Source organism: Indicator indicator, chromosome 15 (genome assembly GCF_027791375.1).
Source record: "Indicator indicator isolate 239-I01 chromosome 15, UM_Iind_1.1, whole genome shotgun sequence".
Lineage (NCBI taxonomy): Eukaryota > Metazoa > Chordata > Aves > Piciformes > Indicatoridae > Indicator > Indicator indicator.
The window spans coordinates 19470267-19490598 of record NC_072024.1 but is presented as its reverse complement, the minus strand read 5'-3'; the positions used below and the strand labels follow the sequence as shown (position 1 = coordinate 19490598).

The 20332-nt window shown below is 42.7% G+C and overlaps 1 protein-coding gene across 1 annotated transcript in view; it reads right to left on the bottom strand.

Annotated features, from left to right (window-relative positions):
• RAD54L2 (RAD54 like 2) overlaps positions 1–18086 on the bottom strand; it is a 42718-nt gene extending 24632 nt beyond the window's left edge. The window contains exons 1-3 of the mRNA XM_054387275.1: positions 17936–18086; positions 17231–17254; positions 13773–13790 (exon numbers count right to left, since the gene is read on the bottom strand). Of these exons, the coding sequence (XP_054243250.1) occupies positions 13773–13790; positions 17231–17254; positions 17936–18086 (193 nt within the window). The remainder of the gene's footprint in view (positions 1–13772; positions 13791–17230; positions 17255–17935) is intronic.
• Between the last annotated feature and the right edge of the window lie 2246 nt (positions 18087–20332).

Genomic DNA, 20332 nt, shown 5'->3' with positions numbered 1-20332 from the left:
CAAAAACCAAAGGGAAAGAAAGCAGCCAAGAAGGGCTGAGAGGCAAACCAGAACATCAAACAGCCAACTTCGGTGACAGACAGCAATATATCTTCTAACTCTGGGATTATGCAAGCAGAACCAGGCCCCAAATACCCAAGAGCTCTTGTTCTGGCCAGGCCTCAATGCTGTGGCCGCTGAGACCCGGGTTACATAAACACAAAAGAGCACTTATATAACCATTGTATGGCACCGGCTCGCAGCCACCCGCACCCCAGCACCCTCTGCCACCAGACCATGGCAGGTAGATGTTCTGGCAAGCCCCATGCCAGTGCAGCTGTGCCCATGCACTCAGAGACCTTGCACCCATCATCTGCAGGACCTCACACCCATCACCTCCAAGACCTCACACTCAACCCTGCACAAGCCTCTGAAACACAGCCCAGGCAGGGTGTCCATCAGGTTGTCGTTCTTGTAGGCACCACATAGGAAAGGCTGATGGTTACTCCAAAGCACTGGGTAATCTCATGCCTGTTTCCACCTCTGATATGCTCAAAGGAGGGTTGTGATTTGAAATCAAACGTTTTCATAGTGCTTTGAGATGGCAAGAACAAGGAGAGATGCAGAACGCTGCCACCTGGCATCCCTCCTCTAGATACATAATCGAAATTACTGTACCAAATAAAAGTCCTCAAACATAAAATGTAAATGGCCTCCTCCTCACAAGCCTTCTCACACCTCAGGATTAGTCAAGATGGGGAAACAAAGCCATGGAAGGTCCCTGTTCAGGCAGTGAATAAGGCAGGGATGGGTTACATTTGTCCTTTAGCCGGGGGTGTGCAAGAGCAAGTGAGTTACATAAAACTACTGCACTGGAGTCAGGAAGTGTCTCAGGCTGAGTGCTGGGAAGTTTTCAACAAGCTGCAGGCAGGAGGGAACTGAAACCTCCCCTTTCTGGTTATCCCAGTTAACTAGTAACTCAGAATATAGTTTTGCTAGCCAGATTACAACAATTACCATAGGGATCTAAACCACAAGTAACCAGATTTAACCATCAGACCTTATTTATTTTCACAACAGTTCAGAACTTTAAAAACAAATAATCTGCTATATTCTGTTAAAGGGGGGAAAATACTGATTTAGGTAACAAAGACTAATCTCTCCTCCCAACTTCAGAAAACAGATGCATATGGGGGCTTTGACACTGTGTTCCCAGCACAGTGAATCCAGCTGGCTGCTATCATGACTCTTCCAGGGATAAATTTCAGGGACTAAGAAAAGAGGACGAGTAGGGGAGCAAGCATTCTGCATTATGCAATGATTACATAAGCATTAGTTTACACACTAGGTAGCTGGGAGTTGTGGTATTAGCTTTATATCAGGACACCCTCAGAGCAATAAGAAATAATAAAGAAGGGATTATTGCTGCCACACGCTTCCAAGACCACCAAAATGGCAAACAAAATGGGCATAATCCAAGCTTTATTTAATCTCTGTCTCAAGCCTTTGACATAGCTTCATTCAGGACCTGTTACCAGAGAGGAGGGGAGAAGAGAGCTGATAGTCGTAATTCAAAAGAGTGGGATGGGAAATAATCCAGAGTAAAGCTCCATCAGTATCTGAGTGCTCCTCTGCTTTTGCTCACAATGTTTTTTGAAATCTCATGGGATTTCAAAATTCTACTACCTGGCATCTGGACTCTAGTTCAGTGTCAAAGGAGTTCACAAGCATGACACAATCCTCACAATAACCTCCTGTCCATTTTGCAGAGCAGGAAACCAAGGCAAAGAGATCAGGTAGGCATCAGTGCTGAGTAACTCCCAAGTTGTTGGTTCCTTGTCCTATGATCTGACCACCAGGCTCTCTTTCTTCTCCTCAAATATAATTTCCTACTTGGAAAAAGAAAAACATAGTTGTGGGGTTTTTTAAAACTGTAACAAAGCACAGAATTTAGGCTACATTCCCTTTTCTGCTTCAGTCTCTAAAGTAATTTCAGAGGAATTCTTAAGGACTCTGTTTAATGAGGGAGGCATCACTTGGGAGAAAAACGCAAATTGTTGAGTTTGAGCTGGTGTGCCACTGCATTCCACTGGCACTTCTCCCATCAAATGCAGCCAGAAAAGTGACCGAGAGCACAGGAGAAAGCTAATAAGACCAGGATGAAACACCATCACTCAAAGAACAATATGTTCCTAGTTTTCCTTTTCAAAATATTGATTCTGCTTTGTGTGCTGCTGAAGGAGTTTGAGAAAGGGCTGCAAAGTTGCTTATGGTAATCAGACTCACACAAACTGAAGCCATGACATCACATAAGGACACCCACACCCAAAATCTCTAACACCCCAAGAGCTAAGCATGTTACAGCCTGGAAAGCACTGGTTCCTTCACAAGGCTGCTAAAATTACAACTACCTCTACAGTCAAAATAGAAGTTTACAAGTATATGGGGAGGAGACACGGGTCTTTATAAATCAGAGACTTTCCTTGCAGAGCAACAGGGGGGTAGGTACTGTACTGCAAAAAAACCCTTGATTTACTAGCTGGTGGGTGCTAGCAGAAAATAATTAAAACCCTCTCTAATTTTCCAGAGACATTTATAAAATAAAAACAGATGGCACAGCACTGCATGTACAAGTGCTTGCTAGTTTGAAGACACAGTGTTCAGGCACCTGGAGTGAGAAAAAGCCACATAAGCCAGAGAAGAATAGAAACACTGACCAGTGGCTGAAGCATAAGGCTGAAGAAAAACACTGCACTCTGTGCAGGTTTATTATCATCTCTGGAGACGAGGCAGCTATGGAGAAGTGGGATAGAGACCCTCCTGGGTCCACCAGCCAGAGTATAAACATGTTAGACCAGTTACAAATGTTTCCTCAAGCAAAGAAAAATTTCCCATTGGTAGAACAGACAGATAAACTTTGCCCCAGACTTTACAACTTAATGAGCAATGCTGTACAAGGAGGAACTCATCTGCACTCTTGTTCTCTTCTGTTTGCACAAGTCACCCCAAAATACCTTTCCTGTCCAACTTTTTTGAAGACCTCTGATCTTGTATTCTCTCTCCATCTATGACCTACAGTCTCATTTCCAAAAGCACCTTCCTCTCCCCTTTCCTCTCTTTTTATACCTATTATCTAGATTGAGTTACATAAGCCACTTGTATCACCCAGATTCCTCATTTATCCAAACTCATTTTGTGTCATAATTCCTTTCTCTTCACAGTTTGCTCTCTCCCAGAACTAGCTTCTTTGTCCTGCCACCACAACCAGAAAACTATAAAAGCAAGAAAAGATGGACTTTTTAATTTTTTTTTTCCTAGAATCCACTTCTCCTACTAATGGATAACAAATATTGCCCAGCTTATTTCTGTTAAAAAAACCCTCATGAAGAGCACACTGCACTGGACGTCTATCATAAACCAGGAACCCAGAGATGGAACTCCTGGGCACCATTTTTGGGCAGCCAAAGTTGAGAGTTTTGGAGGTATCTGCGATGTGAACAAAGTGGAAGAAGCTTAGCATCCCCAACTACCTGACCTCACAGTAACAACTTAAATCACAAATTTATAAAGTTCTTCAAATCTGAATGAAGTTTTTTCTCCAACACACAAACATCCTCCCACCAGCAAGCAAAACTAAGCAGCAGCCATCCCAAAACTATAAACTTGTGTTAGGGTTCCACCAGTATCTTCCATTTGATGGGGGGGGGGACTGGAAAGAACCAAGTAGCTCCTAGCCTATTAGGTGTTAATTAGGGGATCTGGAGCAAGCGCCAAGAGCTCTGCCTGGTCAGCAAGTCACCAAATATTTCACTGATAAAAACAGCTCTCAAAACTCTTATCGAGCAGGATGTTGGGGGAAAAGTATACACAAAAAGTTGAAGAGGGTAGGGAAGAGGACGCTGGATATAAAATCATACTGATATTAACAGCTGCCACCTCTCTTGCTAAAAATTAGTTTTGCAGCATTACTACAGCAGCAGAAACAATAATAGCCAGACCCGGAATGTCACATCACCAAAGTCTTCAGAATTAAAAGCACAAAGAAATAAAGAGCTTTCTTCTCATATCTCTTCCATCAAACCAAGGAGAACTGTGAGACTCTCAGATGTTAACCATTTCCATATCAGCTAGGTACAGGTAGCAAAGTAAAACTTGAGCCCTTGAGTCTTAGTTCAAGGTGCACTTTGCTAGCCACTGCACCTCCTGTAGAGGGGAGAGAGAACAAGTGGTCTGTAACAGGAAAGCAAGAGGGAACAGAAAACCACGGGGAGAAAAAGAAAAATTAAACAAAAACACAAACCAAAACAAACACCCCCCCCCCAAACACAAAAAAACCCCACAAACCCAACAACAACAAAAACCCCACAAAAATCAACCTGTGTCCTACCTGTAAACTGCTGAGACTCATCCAAGAGTAACATGTTGCTCAGCACACTGAGGCAAGACCTCTGCCTGAGATTCTGCCCCAGCACTTGTTCAGTGTGGCTGCACACTCTCAGCCCTTCTGCTATTCTTGTCTCAGGGTCTTCAGGACAAAAGTTTCCAGTCACTCCTGACAACTCCTTATCTCAGCCCAGCGAGCAGTAAACCCACTCTCACTGGCTGTTCAGCTCACAGGCGGGAAATGCCTCCCGATAAAGCAGTCCAGGGTACAGGCAGGGAAACCTGCACTTAGGGTTTCTGAAAATAACTTTGGTCAGTAGCTCCTAGCGCTCGAGTCCACCCCGCCGTGTGACGGGAATCAGTACGCACATACCCTCCCTGCGCCCGGCCGAGACGGGCCAGGGTCACAGTTATATAACTAGTTAAATATGCCTCGTGTGCAGCCTAAATAAAAACGGTCACTATCTCCTCCCCTGCTCGCAGAGTCAAACAACACAGCCCTGCCCGCGTTGGCTGCTGCTCCGCTGGGGACCGATGGCTGGAGCTGCGCTGCCCGGCTGGTGTGGTTCCGGTACCTGTTCCCGATCAGCGGGAGCAGCCACGGTCACGCCCGGCAAGAGTTTGAGAAGAGGGAAGCGGCGCGGGGAGGCTGAGTGGGTGTGTACGGGGAGGTCTCTCTCTCTCTGCTCTCAGCGGTAGAGCTGCCCGCGCTTCACATCGGATCGGATCCCATTCACTCAGTCCGTGATCCAGTTCAACTAGTGGCAGAGACCAAGACCGAGAATAAAATAAAAATCCTTACATAACCATTCCGGCTCCGGCGGGGCCCCGCGCAAGGGGAATCCCAACAGACAACAGGACGCTCGGAACAGGGGACACACGGGACCGCAACCCCGCTTCCAAGTTTCACAGCACAAAAGGAAAAGAAGAGGAAACTCAGATGCAAAAAGGCGTGCTGCCTTTCTGGCTTTCAAACCGTCTTGGTATTTGTGATTTTATGAACCATTTGCACGATGCTTTCTAACTTCCAAGAAACCTGGACAACTGAGACAGAATCCTGAGCAACCCGATGCTGGTAACTTTGCGCAATAGCAGGCGAAAGAGCATCCTGTTATCTGGTTAAATCAGCAGCTCCCACAGCTCAGGTAGTCTGCAGAAGGCTCTCAGTGCAGCGAAGCGACTACGAATGAGATTTCCCTGTTTTTAGGAAACAACCTGTCAGAATTTGTGGAGTGTAAGCTTATTCCAAACAAGCCTTCCTCCCCTGCACCAGAAGGACAGGTACAGGAGAAAATAACTAAATGCAGGAGAGAGTAAGTACTTTAAAGCTGTGGTTGAACACCTGAAAGCTAACCATCATGCCTAGCCTTCTGCAGTGCTACAACACAGACCTTTTCCACACAGCCGATGCCAAGAACAAAAAGCAAACCTGGGCTGATAGACATGCTGAAACAGCTGGCAAGTGAGAGATGGGAAAACCAGGATGGGCATAAGAAGCCCAAACCAGACTGAGTCTAAACAGCCCTGGCACCGATCTGCAGGTCACCAAGATAATGAGCCATGCTTATAACAGTTAATGGTGTGCAAACACAGCCAGGGCAGAGCCTGGTCACCCTCTGTGTGACTCCAGCCATTTTTATCAGACCTTTCATGTGAGAGAGTAGTAGGGCGCAGTGAATGTTTGCTGATATCATTGCTTCAGGGGATATCACAAATATGAAACAAACCCAAGGTGCCATTTTCACAATTAGAGTCATATAAATTTTACTAAAGAAAATATGAACTGTATTAAAATGAAGAGGCTTCGTAAGAAGACAGCCTTTGCCCTCTGCCACAGATTCACACAGCCTGGCTGCTACACAAGAACAGAGTGTTTATCAAGGGGGAAAAGAGGGACAAACATATTAAGAAAAGTACATAGCCAAGGATCTAGCACCAGGCCTTATAAGGACTTTGTAGGGTTGGAATAAATAACCAAACATGACCTCAGCATCTGACCTAACAGATTTATGAAACTTGGAAGCAAGATTTAAAGACAAGCATTTGTGTAAATACAACTGGGTATTTTCCAAGCCACATTTTTTATGACAATCAAGCATGAGGAAGATCAGTACACTGCAGGAAATGGGTTCCCTATAAGTGTCCTGCACACAGCACTAAAGGGAAAATTTCTTCTTCACCTTAGTGTGCAAAAGAGAAAGGATTTTTCTGTCTTTTCTACTCAACAGCCTACTGGTGAGGCCATCACTGTCAGCCATGACAAATATGTATTCATGCAGCCAAGAATTAGATTTGCCAAAACCAGTCAGTTTATAAAATGATCTCCTCATGGAAGGGAATATTGTTATAGATAAGGCCATTAACTGGATAGTTTTTCTGTGAGGCTAGCCTTGCCAGTAAGGAAGAATGTTCTCCATCCACTAGGGGGTCTGAAATCTCAACTAGCTGCCATATCTCACCTATCTCATGCTCAATCCACAAGCTCTTTGTTATTGTACAACTGTGCTATACATCAGAAGAGGCTTCTCAAGAACCTGTTGTCACCTGAGAGGTTCCCTTCCACACAACATTAGGAGATTCCACTGTTAAAAAGAAGAAAAATAACTATAAAGTTTGTATTTTTATAGAATACCAAGATAAAGGGCCTTCAGAATATGGTTTTTATTCAACTGACAAGTCTTTGCAGCAGCACTATCAGCATCCTCAAGCACTGCAAATTCATAAAGTTAAAACTTGTGTGCCTACACACACAAGAAACTCAATCATGAAGTTTTTCAGCATACGAGCTCCCCTGTATAGATGAGGACATTGGAAGGGCGGGGTGTGTGTGTGAGTCAAACTAAACTCAGTTCAGTTTAAAAGTTTCAACAAAATATCCTGCAACATACTACAAGTGACTCTCCTTCCCCATCTCTTCAAACTGGAGTAGCTCCTTGCCCGTCCCCCTGCCTGTTTCCACCTTAAAGCTGGTTAATCTCAACCCACTGCTCCCCCTGCTAACCTCTGCAGGCCAAGCAGTTCCAGGGTTGCTCAGCAACTGACCTGATTCAAACCCACCAAATGCAGCATAGATGAGAAGCACTGGATCCATGTACCACCACGCTCTCAGTCCCTGCAAGCTAAGCTGGTTGTGCTCTCTTCAAGGACTACCATGTGTGCTGTTCACCCTCATTATTGCTCTGCAGAACAGAAGAGACCTTCCTTATTCACCCTCAACTGCTCCACCCTGGCTGTGCAGTGCCATCCCCATCCCACAGCTTTCTCACAGGTGTGTTCTCTATCCACCAGCTGCTTCTGCACACCCCATTGATCTCCAACAAGTGGAGAAACTGCCTACAAATCTGAATTGTTTGTAAGTTATTAAACACGAATCAGGCTTGTCAGCCAAATTTCACTCTGGAATATCAACTGCTAGTAGTACATACAAACATTGCTAAGGCCATTTTCCCTGTCCTGCTGGTTTAGCAACACGGAAAACACACAACATGGGGGTTGTATTGTTATGGTATAAGATGGTGTTTATCAATCTAGAACAGTTCAGACAGATCCAAACTGAAACTCTGTAACACTGTTTCATATCAAAGCAGTACTGGTGGACTTTGAGAATGATTTGCTTTTCAAACAAACACTGCACTACAAATAAAAACTTTTTGAGTAAGTAAACCAACCAGAGGAAAATCAGGAGTGTTTCTGCTGACTTCAGTGAGTTTTGAGTTGAAATTTGACCAATGTAGTTTTTTCCTGATTTTATTTGCATAAATCTTGGCTTATTTTCTTTCCAACACTCATCTACACCAAAACTGGAAGGGGGAACTTGTACATAGAAATCCAGGTAGTAATGATACACAGTGCCTTTTGCAAATGTTTTTCACTGTGGCAAAACATACACTGCTTTAGACTTCAGCCCCAGGCTTTCAAAGGTTGTTTAAATAGATGGAAGAAACAAAACCTATTATTAGACAAGATGTAATGACTTTAAGACAAAGGATTTATATCATAGATATTTATCATCACCTCAAAGCTAAACCCATTGAGTTACAAACCCAGTTACATTCAATTTCTCATCTCTTCCTACAGCTTGCTATGTTTCTGCTGCTGCTGACATAATGTATTTGCGTACCACAGCAGTGAGTTTGTGCTTTAATTTCATTCCAGTTTTCAGCTGAGTGCAAATGTGACATAAATCACAAGCTAAGAGTACACAAAAGTGCCATTTGAAAATTGCTTCTATATAGTTCAAGTATTTAAATATTGTACATAGATGAAGATTGTCTACAGATGCTGTAACTGCAAAATTTGTTTTGACAGAGATTTAACCTAGACATTTCTGTTCACCCAGCCCAGAAAGATTTTATCTTGTAGCTTTCTCCTGTCTTGCTTCTATTTGCTTATTTGCAAGTGGAAATAATGGCTTCTGACTCCTACTTAGAATTTTTTTGAGACTGAGTCAGTGAACTGCATGTTGAAGAAAGTGTGAACAAGCCATTTTCAACATCTGTAGTACAAACCATTGTTATTAAAATTAAAAATTGGTATTGCATGAAAAAGCTTTGACCCAAGTGATGAGCCCAAACACTTCTGAAAGTTCAAGTGTCACAGTTTTCTATGAAGCCTAAGCAGGAAATTAAAAGAAGAAATAAAGCAATTAACTGCGATGTGATAGTTTAGAATCTGAAGAATACTTCTAATTTGATTAAAACATTTCCACCTCCTTCCAAACTTGTCACTGCTTCTTGCCTAAAAACATTATACCTGTGTAACATGCACATTTTATTTAACCAGTCATTAAAAGCAGCACAATAGCAGCTAAATTAAGGAATAATGAAAATAAGGACCCTTTGCATAGTTTAAACTCAAATGCAAACCAGAGAAGGATTTCATCTGAATCTGAATATAAAAGGGGTCCTGCCTAAAATGTAAAGCAGAGGATTTTCATTTTGGCTTCATCACACTCATCAGGCGACCTTGGCAAAGTCACTTTGCCACTCCTTACCTGTTCATGAGGGAAAATACCACATTACAAATTTGCTAATTAGTTTCCTTGTGATTTCATCATGGTTTTAGAAGTTGCAGATGATGGAGTGTGATATCTGTTAGCAATGACTAGGTGTGGTACAAAGCTGACTATTGAAAATCTACACAGAGATAAAGGTACAAAACACAACTGAAGTGTGACTGTCCTTCCTTAGAGATCCTGTGGCCGCTATGTGAAAAGAGACAAGCAAATTTTTGGCCAATAAAGCACAACCCTCATATCCTGCAGATGAGAAAAGCAGGAAGAAACAAGGTACTTCCCCTACCTCCATGGAAGACTTGGACCAATTCTTCATTCAGCTAATAACTGCTCACTCACTGACCCTGCTCCCCATGCATCCACACTTGGGGCAGCTTTAAGAAAAGTGAGTGTGGAGCCACAGGTAAAAATCCCTTGAAAAAGTTCATAGCCATAAATACAGAAAATGCAGAGTCACAGACCTGGGCTGTTCTTGAACCACATGGGAGGATTGCTATTTTGTAACCCATCACACCCAATCGATCAAAGGGAAGGAGGAAGAAAAGAGTAGGGGGGGGGAAGTGTAGCTAGTTCTGATACATCATTTCACACATCCCTGAGCTCAATCGGCAGGTCTGAAGGAAGCAGAGCTCTGGCGTCATCACCTCCTTTTAAAGAAGTAAAGCAAGTCATTACTCCAGGTTACATAACACTGAGACTACGCCAGACTTTGTGCCAATCTCTCAAAAAGGAAGCTGCTGTCAGAGATCCTGGGAGAGGGGCAGAGGACTCACAAACGTTTTCATTTGGAGCTTCCCCCTGAATAGAATACACTGAGGAGACTGGGAAAGAGTTCACACTTTGGGACAAAGCAGAGAGGGGGAGAAATCTGCTCAGTGACTGACCTGCCACATCGTCAGTCTGTAATTCCCTGTGAAGGAAGATTGGGGGGACAGCACTGTCAGGATCTCATCCTTCTTCCCCACAGCATCCTCAAGCCACACATCACCCTGCTGAGAATAACCTAGTTCACAGGGTTAGTTAAAATGCTGGAATCTGTCAATAAAACACCCCCCCCACCCCTACACCCCTGAACCCCAGGAACCACTCCTCCTACTCTCTTCTCCATCCCTGTTACCTTCTCCTGTTCTTCCCAGAATTATGGGCAAACCGCCTGTGGACAAGGGGCTTCCACCTACCTGCCCCAACACAAACAAAATGCCCAGCAAGGCAATCTGCAGCTCCGGGTTTAGCAGAAAGGGAGCTAACAAAGCATTGCAGTACTGGCTGTTCCCAGCCAAGTACTCAAGGTCTGCACAGGCATTAACAAGCTCCCATACAATGTGCAGCCACTTGCTAGCTGGGCAGGTCTGAACCCCCTCAGACTGCACACAGAAACACCATTTGTTCTGCAAGACAGGCTGTATGACAGGGAAAGTGCCAGAGTTAAAATAATGGGTAAAACACTCAGCCTTCTGTAACAAAGACAAGTTCCCAGAGTCAACAGCGAGACTTCTGCCTAAACGAGAGGCAAACCTTTTTCCCTGCAACTTCTATGTAACCTTTCTGTATCACTCAATAACGAGGATTGCTAAAACTCCAAATGCTAGTGCCCAGTCTCTTCTCACCTGCAATACTAACTGCATCTTTTGTGTTTTATTCAGCTGGATTGTGGAGCAGACAGCTCCTAGCTTTCTGGGTCTCAGGAAACCAGTACAAGTCTCAAATGTAATGTTTGTGGAAGCAGAGAGCATGTGCTTCTTAACAGACACAAAGCAGCTTTTGAGATGTTCTTACCCTTTTCAGGAAGTGAGAAAACAATGAAAACTCCTCAACTTCTTAGTTTCAGCAGCTCATCTGAGAAATGCATTCAAAATGTGCAGTTAGATGCACATTTACTGACTTACCCACAACCAGCTGATTTAATCTTGATCCCCACAGCCCACATCCATATGATAAAGGATATTTAACCACTCTGATCCATAACACTTCTAAGGTAATGTAGTTCCCCATAATAATTGGATAAAGTTTAAATGCATGCCAATATGCAGGGTATTAGTTCATAAACAAATTCTCCCACATGTACCAACTACTTTCATACCTCTATCCCACCACACATATCATCTTCTTTGCCTGCAATTACTGGGTGGGAACACAGTCTACAAAAAGTCTCTGCAGGCATTAAAAGCTACCTGATTGTTTAAGAACAGTGAGCTGCACAGTGGTACATGGAAGCTCAGGTTTGGTTCCCCAGGCTTATAAAGACCAGAGCCACTGCAGAGCCTTGCAAAGAGGCTTGCTGCCCTCAGGATATGCCCTTCTAGCTTCCTTACAGACAGTACTGACAGACTTTAGGTGAAGCTGCATCCAGCCACAAGTAACCCAAATAGAGGAATCAAAATAGGAAAGTCCATCAAGAAGGACAAAAATGGAAAGATGTCAGTCACAACTCTTCCCTTCCATCAACAAACAGTAACCTGCAGATTAAATTATAGGTTTATCATTTACTGACACTCACCACTGGCATTTGTACACACACAACAGAGCAGAGATTAAAGGAATCTTCATGATAGTCTTCAGTGCTTTTCTAAATTTAGGTAAGTCCTGACTTATGTTTCTTTCCACACCTTTTTCTCCAACCCAACCACTTTCAAATAAAAAGAGCCACCTCTTCACTCCAAGATCACTTTGAGAGGCCTGCACCTTTCCCTAGCCCCTGTCACCAGCCTCCAGCTAAATAACTAGGACAGCAGATCAAAACAGATGTATCATCACTTGTCTAAGAAGCAAGAAGCAATCAAATCCACTGTGCCCATGCACTGCAGCAGATAGAAGTATTTCACTAAAGGGTTCCTGAGAGGGCACCTACAGTCTCTGTGGCTGCCTCAGCCTTGGGATGCTCATCTACCCTCCATGACTCCTGAAAACCCAGCTGTGAAGAGTTGCTTTCTAAAAGGAGTTGAGAGACTAAGAAATAAGCACATATTTGCTCCTCCTCTTCTTAAGGAATGCATTTCACTTGCTAGTAGATAGGGAGGACAATTCAAACCCAATGTTTCTTAAGAGAAAATGGTGTGCAGTCTGGTCAAAAGTAGAAGGCAAGATGATTTCAGGTTGCTGGGACCAATCTCCATTTAATGATAGAAGCAGGACCATCCAATTCAAGTTAAAAGTGCAGGTAAATTACTTTTTAACAGCAACTCCCCTTCTTTTTCTTATTCTTTTTTTTTTTTTCTCTCTATCCAGCAACATGGGTCTTTCTAAATCTGGATATAAAATGATATAGAATAGGGTATCAATTACCAGGGTATTCTTCAGGAGACTATCTCCACATTCTTCCTCTGCCTCTCAGTTTCATAAAGATGAGTATAACATATATAACTTTAGATGAAAAGCAAAAGCTCATGTGTATGAGCAGGAGGAACCTGTTAAATGAGCAGATTTATTCCGAAGACTCTTCTCTTTTCCCCTGCAAGGACAGGAATTTGCTCTATTCCCAACCCCACACATCCAGCTGTGGACTCCCCCATAGACACACCACAGTTCTGTTTTGTTTCAGTGCCTTGCTGGGGAGAAGAAAAGATGGAACAACTTTGGAGTGGGAAGCACATGGTTAACACAACCTCCCCAAATGAGCAGCAGCTCCCTGCACCTTGAGGATGCATTTAAATAACACCCAAAAAAGTATCAACCTGCACTTCCACACTGCTTTGAAAACAGACTTAAAAAAAAAATCATTTCAGCTTTAATAACTCCAGGTGCTAATGAACTTTCTAGCAAGTGTGGTGTTCACTACTAATTCTCCTCATGAAGGGAATTATCCAGGCAGCTAGAAATCAATTTCACTTTCATTGTAATTGCACCCCTTGCTGCATGCACCATGATGATGACCCACAAAGAGCCACAGAGGAACATCACGTTAAACAAAATCCATTCATGCTATAGTTCCATGCCAACATTTTTTTTCCTCAACAACCAAGTGAAAACTGTACACAGAGCTGACCTAGCAGTACCCCTGCAAATAAACAGTCTTTCCTCCTGCAAGAGTTCAAGGAAAGCAAAGATCTTTTCAAACCTGTGCTGAGACTGGCTGTCATCTGAAGTCAAGTACTTGTCTTAGGATCTTGGGAAACTCAAACCTGCGAGTTTCAAGCGACACACTCTAATTCAAACAAAATGCAGCCATTCTGGATCATGCTCCAGAAACAGGAGGTAACTTTGACTTGTTATGATACCATCAAGTGTCACAGACTGGAACGAGAGCCGTTTTAAGAGGCTAGGGTGAGGAAGAGGGTCTCTCTTTTCCCTCACTAACCTCCTCTGCCAATCTTTCAGAGGTTCTGAGACTTGGACCTAGTGCCTTCACCCTGCTAAGAGGCTGCAGCATGAAAGAGCACAGGCACTTGCAATTCTGTACCACCAACACAAGCATGCTCTGTATTCACTTCTCTTTAAGGGTCCATATGTCCAGAGAAACCCCACACAACGCAGGTTTGTTTTTTTTTTTTCCTCCAGCACTTTGTCAGGAAGAAGGAACAGTATGAGTCTGAGGTAGGAGGAGAGAGCACAGATTGCCTCCATCTTCCGTTCTCCATTAGCCAAACAGAAGTGCCGTGGAGCTAGCACACCCCCCAGCCCTGTGGAAATAAAGAGGGGATGGGACTGCAGAAAACAGGCAAAGTGGAGAGCACAGGGTAGAAGACAAGGCCAGTTGCATGGAGGCTGTCATATTACAATAGCAGCACCAAATACACTCCTATTTGGTGTTCCCTAGTATATATGCACCTTAAGAATTGCAGTACTGCTGTGGTACTGGAAAACTGTCCACTCTGGTACCCCAGCAGTACTGACTTCAATTTCTGTCTGCTGTACCACATACCCCATAAGGCAAACACAACCAGTAGCCTTTGAGAAGTGTCTGAATGCCTGTGCTCATTAAGGCATCCTTCAGAGAAGTGAAACAACCAGCTCTTTGCCCTTTTACCCCCATGCTATGCTTTAAAAAGTGTTTAACCTATATACTCAGAGGTAAGAAAACAAGCCACTTGCCATCACTAGTGATAGCAGAATTACAGAAATATATATGAGTAAGAGATAATGAATTCCAGAGACTTCAATCAGAATAATTCAAAGACATCCAGAAGGTGGAAAAGCAGAGCACAGTCATTCAAACATGTAACAGTTTTCCTTGGGAAAGCTCTGAGGTATGAATTGTCTCTGCATTTGAAGTTATCAGTAAAATCCACATTGGAGGTTTGTGTCCTCTTTGCTCAAATTAGCTTTTATTCCTGTGGAGTTCTACACAGCCCTGAGCAACTCTTAGGATCAGATTAAAAGTGCAGGACTTGAAACAGCCCTTTATCTCTACAGTCATCAGTACATCACATTTCTAGTGAAAGGGATTTAGGGAGTTAACAAAAAAAAAATTCTTATCAGTCACATGCTGATTATCACAAATCAAACATGACAAAACAAGTGCTGCTACCCATAAGTGATGAGAAAACAGATACAGGAGGCAGGGATGACAAGGCTGGAAAAGCAGTGGAAGCCTCTGACTAGAGCTGAAGGGTGCTTCTAGGATGGGTGTGCAGTCTGGCTGCCACTGGGAAGGGGTTAGAAGTGTCAGGGTAGGTAAGTCCCAGAAGAAATGCTGTAGAAAAAATGGCTAGAGCTGTGAGAGCTCCAACACATGATGCTAAGGCTCATTAACTGGCCACCACTGAATAAATGCACAAAAGATGTAAGCTATATGGTTATTAACTCTCACTTGTTCAGAAATATTCAGAAAAACTAGCTTTATTGCACTCTTTTTGTTCTCTGAGGGCAGAGGGATAAGGTTTAAGAACTGCTTTCATCAAGACTGACACTTTGTAACGTAGAAGTCCAAACTAATGCACACTATAGACCATCTATGAGACAGCCTATACTAAATGTAAACAAAACTTGGAGCAGGAATGAGTAAAACTGCACCAAAACTGAAGATAGCACAATCAGTTACCAGAATGTAAAAAGATCTGCAAGAAAATTCTGAAACTTGAAAGCACCACAAATATGGATTCCCCACACAACATACAGCAAAAAGACAAAACCAGGTTAAATATGGGAAACACAAGTGACTGCTAAGTCTCAGACTACGCTATCCACCATCAGCAGGTGTGGGTAACATTACACTAACCCTGGAAGGTTCTGAGGTAACTTGAGTCACCACCAAACCATAAAAAACCTACATTCCTATAACAAAGCCACTATTTTGCAAGCAGGCAGTAAAAATGTTCTGTTCTGTAATTTTTACAATTGCTATTATTGAAAACAAGAAATCAGTTCCAGTTTGGAGAAAACATATATGCAGCCTGTCACCCTTCCAAGGAATGAACTGTGAAAGACTAACAATATTCTAGATCTGTAGTGTTAGAAATATGCAAGAGCTCATCCACAAGTGAAAGATCCCCCCCCAAGGATTCCGAACAAAACATCTACAGAACAACCCAGTACCAGGAGAGGAGGAGAACAGTGCAGCTGGGAAAAGGGAGAAGAGTCTCAGCAGAAATTATTAAAATTAAGCTCTTTAAAAGCTTCATAATATAAACATTGGACTACTTCCTTTCTCCTTGTGAAAAAAGTAACTGTCTGTTCCTAAGCTGATTTTTATAAAGGAGGGTCATTTACAAAGGACTATAAACATCAGATGGGTGAAATAAAATGATAAAACTCTGGTTTTAGCTATGTTTCATAGGCCAAATAGCAGGAGACTGCTTTTATATTAGGTCTAAGGTAATGGAGATGTCAAATGACACTTCTGAAGCAGTAAGTAGCTGGAAAGAGGTATCAGGAAAAACAGAGTGGACACCTCCACAGAAAACAGTAATTACACAGCTAAGCACACAGAAAGCATCCTGATATTCTGGCAGACAGAATTAAAGCTGAAACAATCTGAAATCCCAGAGGCAACTTAGCTTTGCTCAGATTGTGTAAGAGAGGGTTTTTCCTCTACCTAGTGAACAACTATAAAGACATTTTGTGTTATATGTAAGTTGCTTTTTACTCTTTCTCATTATCTCATACATTTGTTAAAACTTATTGTTAATTATTTGCTAAAGAAATATAAAGCATAAACACGTTTCTAGTGTTTTAAGATGAAAATAAACAGCTGCCATTAACGGTTCGTTATGTTCTGATACACCTACACTCTGTTTGGTTTGGAACTAATAATCCTGACAAACAACTACGAGTATTCAGCCACAAGAATACAGATGTAGATGATAAACACATAGGCTTGTGATCAAACAGCCATGAGGAATGACCCACTTGGACACAACATACAGCCACTCCTCTCCATCAGTGGAAGTTTGTCTACAACATCACACTGCAGATTGCTCCACTGGGTGCAGGTTCCCATGCACAAAGTGACGAAGTCACCACCAGTCTCCTTCAGACAATGCAATCTGTGACCCTATAACTCTATCTCCTGGGAATTCCCTTGTTTCTTACCTGAATTAATACTTCCATTTCTGCTACCCTCTCATTAGGAAAAGCCATCATGTGAATACAACCATTTGTGTCAACATCTTATAAGCATTTAAAATCAAAACAGCATCCTCAAGGAGCACGTGGCTGAATGAATACCAAACCCAACCCAAACAACATTTGAGGACAACAATGTACTTTGAAACCATAAATACTTTAGTAACTAGAAGAGAGAAGTAGAGGAAGACTATTATTAGTAGGTTTAAGTAGTACATTCAAAAATCTGCAAACCCTTTGAAATTATTAAAAATCACAATTTTAAAGGAAGCAAACAGAGCATCTCCTTAGGCTCAGGCTGTAGTTTTATGACACAAGGAGTTTGGTGGTGAATACAGCACATGAAATTCCCACCTGAGCCACACATTCCTACATGCCCTAGAACATCAGCCCTTCTGCTGAACCAACAAATACACTTCTAGGATCATGCCATGAACCAGAACAGTTATCTAAACTTGGTTAAATGCAACCTGCACAGCACTGATCCACTAACTGAAGAGGAGAGTGGGGCAGTTGCAACTAGGTGAGGATAGAAGGTGACAACTTACTTAGTCAGCCCTGCCACCTTTCATACTGCAAACCAAACCAAAATAAACCCAACCTGTATGCTGCCAGAAAAGAACATTTTACAATTGTTAAGTGAGCAATAATTGCCCACAGTACCCATTACATTGTTTACCTACAGGCAAGCCAGTGATGTAAACATATTTAATTTGACCAGATTCTTTGAATAATACAAATATTTGTAAACTGATTTATATACTTCTATATGCAGTTGCTGCCCCAGAATCTGTAGCTATTTTAAAAATTATATCCTTACAATTCATACATGTGGCTTGTTTTCATGATGGAAAATTTTTGTTGGCCAGGAGTCCAAATGTAACCTGCATTAAATGCCTGTTTAAACTGAACACCCACATAAGCACTTCTCCCTACCAGGCACTGGACAAATCCTAACCCCTATGCCATCCACCTTTTAAAAGGTGTAATTCACCAGAATTAGTGATGCCAGTTTCACCTGACAAACGCATGCACAGATTCACAATCCCATTCACTTACCACTCTCATCAAGTAGGTCCTCCTCGTCATCCCCATCATTATCTTCCTCCATCGCCTCCTCCTCATCTTCCTCCTCCTCCTCTTCCATATCCTCCTGCTCCAAGTCCGGGTCCAGGTCCGGATCACTCCCTGAGATTGACTCGTCTGACATGATTCCCAGTGGTGCTCCTTGTGCATTACCTGCTCATGTTCTCCCGTGAGGCAGCCCTGCCAGAAAAGCAAAGAGGTACATAATGAGCCCAGTAAATCCCAACCTGAGCGCCTCAGGGGTCAAAGCCATAGCAGGATTACTGCACATAAGCCCACAAATCAGCCATCAGTCTTCTAAATAACAGTTATACCAGCCTGTGCAGAAAAAGGATGCCACAAGCAATGGATCATAGTGATACAAGCCCAGCATTGTAGAATCAGTATCAGAACCAATATATTACCTAACCTATTTCTTGGTATCCTTGACACGTATACAGCAGAAAGATTCCTTGTTTCAATGTCTCATTACACAAAGATGGAAAAATAAATAAATTATGTGAACAGTTTCAGAACGCTGCCATCCAAATACGAAGCCCAGAAAAAGATCCAGTCTCAGAATCCCACATGGATACCTGTACCCTGCTGTATGCAGACCCTGAGTCATAGACAGAAACCTCTCTCCTAACTTAGCTGTACCTGCTGTGAAGGTCACCCAGCTGCTCATCACAGCCCGCCTGAAGTCTCTGTTCCAACCAGCAGAGCAGAGAGGTTGCTACCTTAACAAGGACATGGGCAGAAGACAACAAAGGTTGTATGCCCCTCTGTAAAGCTGGGTAAGAACAAAAGCAAACACAAAGGAAGGCTGGACCAGAGAGTATTTGCATTTCCTTTCTCTGAAGGACAAGAACTGGAGCTGGCTGCGTGTAACTCCTCTGTCACGCTGCTCCAGTGCCTCACACCAGAAATCATGGTACAGAACAATAGTAATGCCCAACAAAAGAGAGGGCCAGGGCAATCATGCAGGCACAAGTTTATCTGTTCAGGTAATGTATTGTCACTTCTGGACAGTGATGGGTACTCCTGGGTACTCCTCTTCTATACACAAAGAATTAGCATAAAGGAGCTGTGTAAGATGGATTAAAAGAAACACAACCAAGAAAGGAAAATTGTTAAAAAAGTCATCTTGATCTCAACAAATACAAAGCAAAACGTGCTTTCTGTGTTCAGAAATCAACTGCTACCCACATATTCCCCAGAAAGCTTTAAAGACAGACAAGGGAAACATTTCCTCATCACTCATTTTCCACTGCCCTCTACTTAAAACCACATTTCCAGTGTAAACTATAAAATGTTTGAGCAATAATTAGCCACTCTGAAAAAAAAATTAAAAAAAAGAAAAAAGAAAAAACCCTTCTATAGCAGATAAGGCAGCATTCCTATCTACAAACACATCAAGACAGAAAGAAATCATTTTCAGTGGTGCTTCAGCAGTAATTAGATGAGGACCTGAAGGTTAAAGACACAACTCAACACTCCTGTTGCAGGACTGAAAATCTAACTGTCAAGTATGCTGAATTATTCCAGCTGAAGTCATCAGTTCCTGCTTTGCCTCTCTCAGCTCCTCAATAACATTGAAGAGTGTCTGGAAGAAAACAAACACAAGACCAGGCTTTGCAGAAACTGGTAGTGGAATAGGAAGACTTTCATCACTAGGTTCTAGGCAGAGACAACTGAAGTCCCTTCACTATTACACATGTCACACAGAATAAGTTGGCTTAGCCAAGCACATGGCAAAAAAGACCCAAATCTAAATTAGTTCAGGTGGAACTGTGCCAGTTTACACAAGCCAGAGAGATTCATTCAGCTTCTGTGGCAGGCAGGTACCCAGCCCTGCTACTGCCAGCCTGCTGCAATACTGTGACACTCAGGCACTACAAGGTCCACGTCTGCCTGCTTTCTGAGTCCGGTGATTTCAGCCAAGGACTGAAGACACAAAGCAATCTTTTATCAGAAGTATTTCCTGACGAATGTTCTGCTGAAGTCTGTGAGTATTTCAAAACAGAGGTTTATTTTTAGTTTTAAATAGCAACAATGTTCCCCTCCAGCTGATATTCACAAGCATTGTTTTAATCTTTACAGGCTGTTCTCAAACCTCTAACTGTAAAGCTGCTTGTGCTGCCTTACACTTCAGGTGGAGACAACACTGCTTCAGTAGCGTTACCTTTGTGGGTCTCTGCTGTTCCCTGGGATTTCAAGGGCATTGATTTATTCCCATGTTGTGAATGTGATCTGCTGGGAACCATATCATCAGAGGTATAGTTAGAAAAGTTCCACGTTTTACTATCCCAGCAAACAAAGCACCAATCAAGAAAAAAAAAAAAAACAAACAAACAACCAGCCAAACCAAACCAACAAAAAACACACACA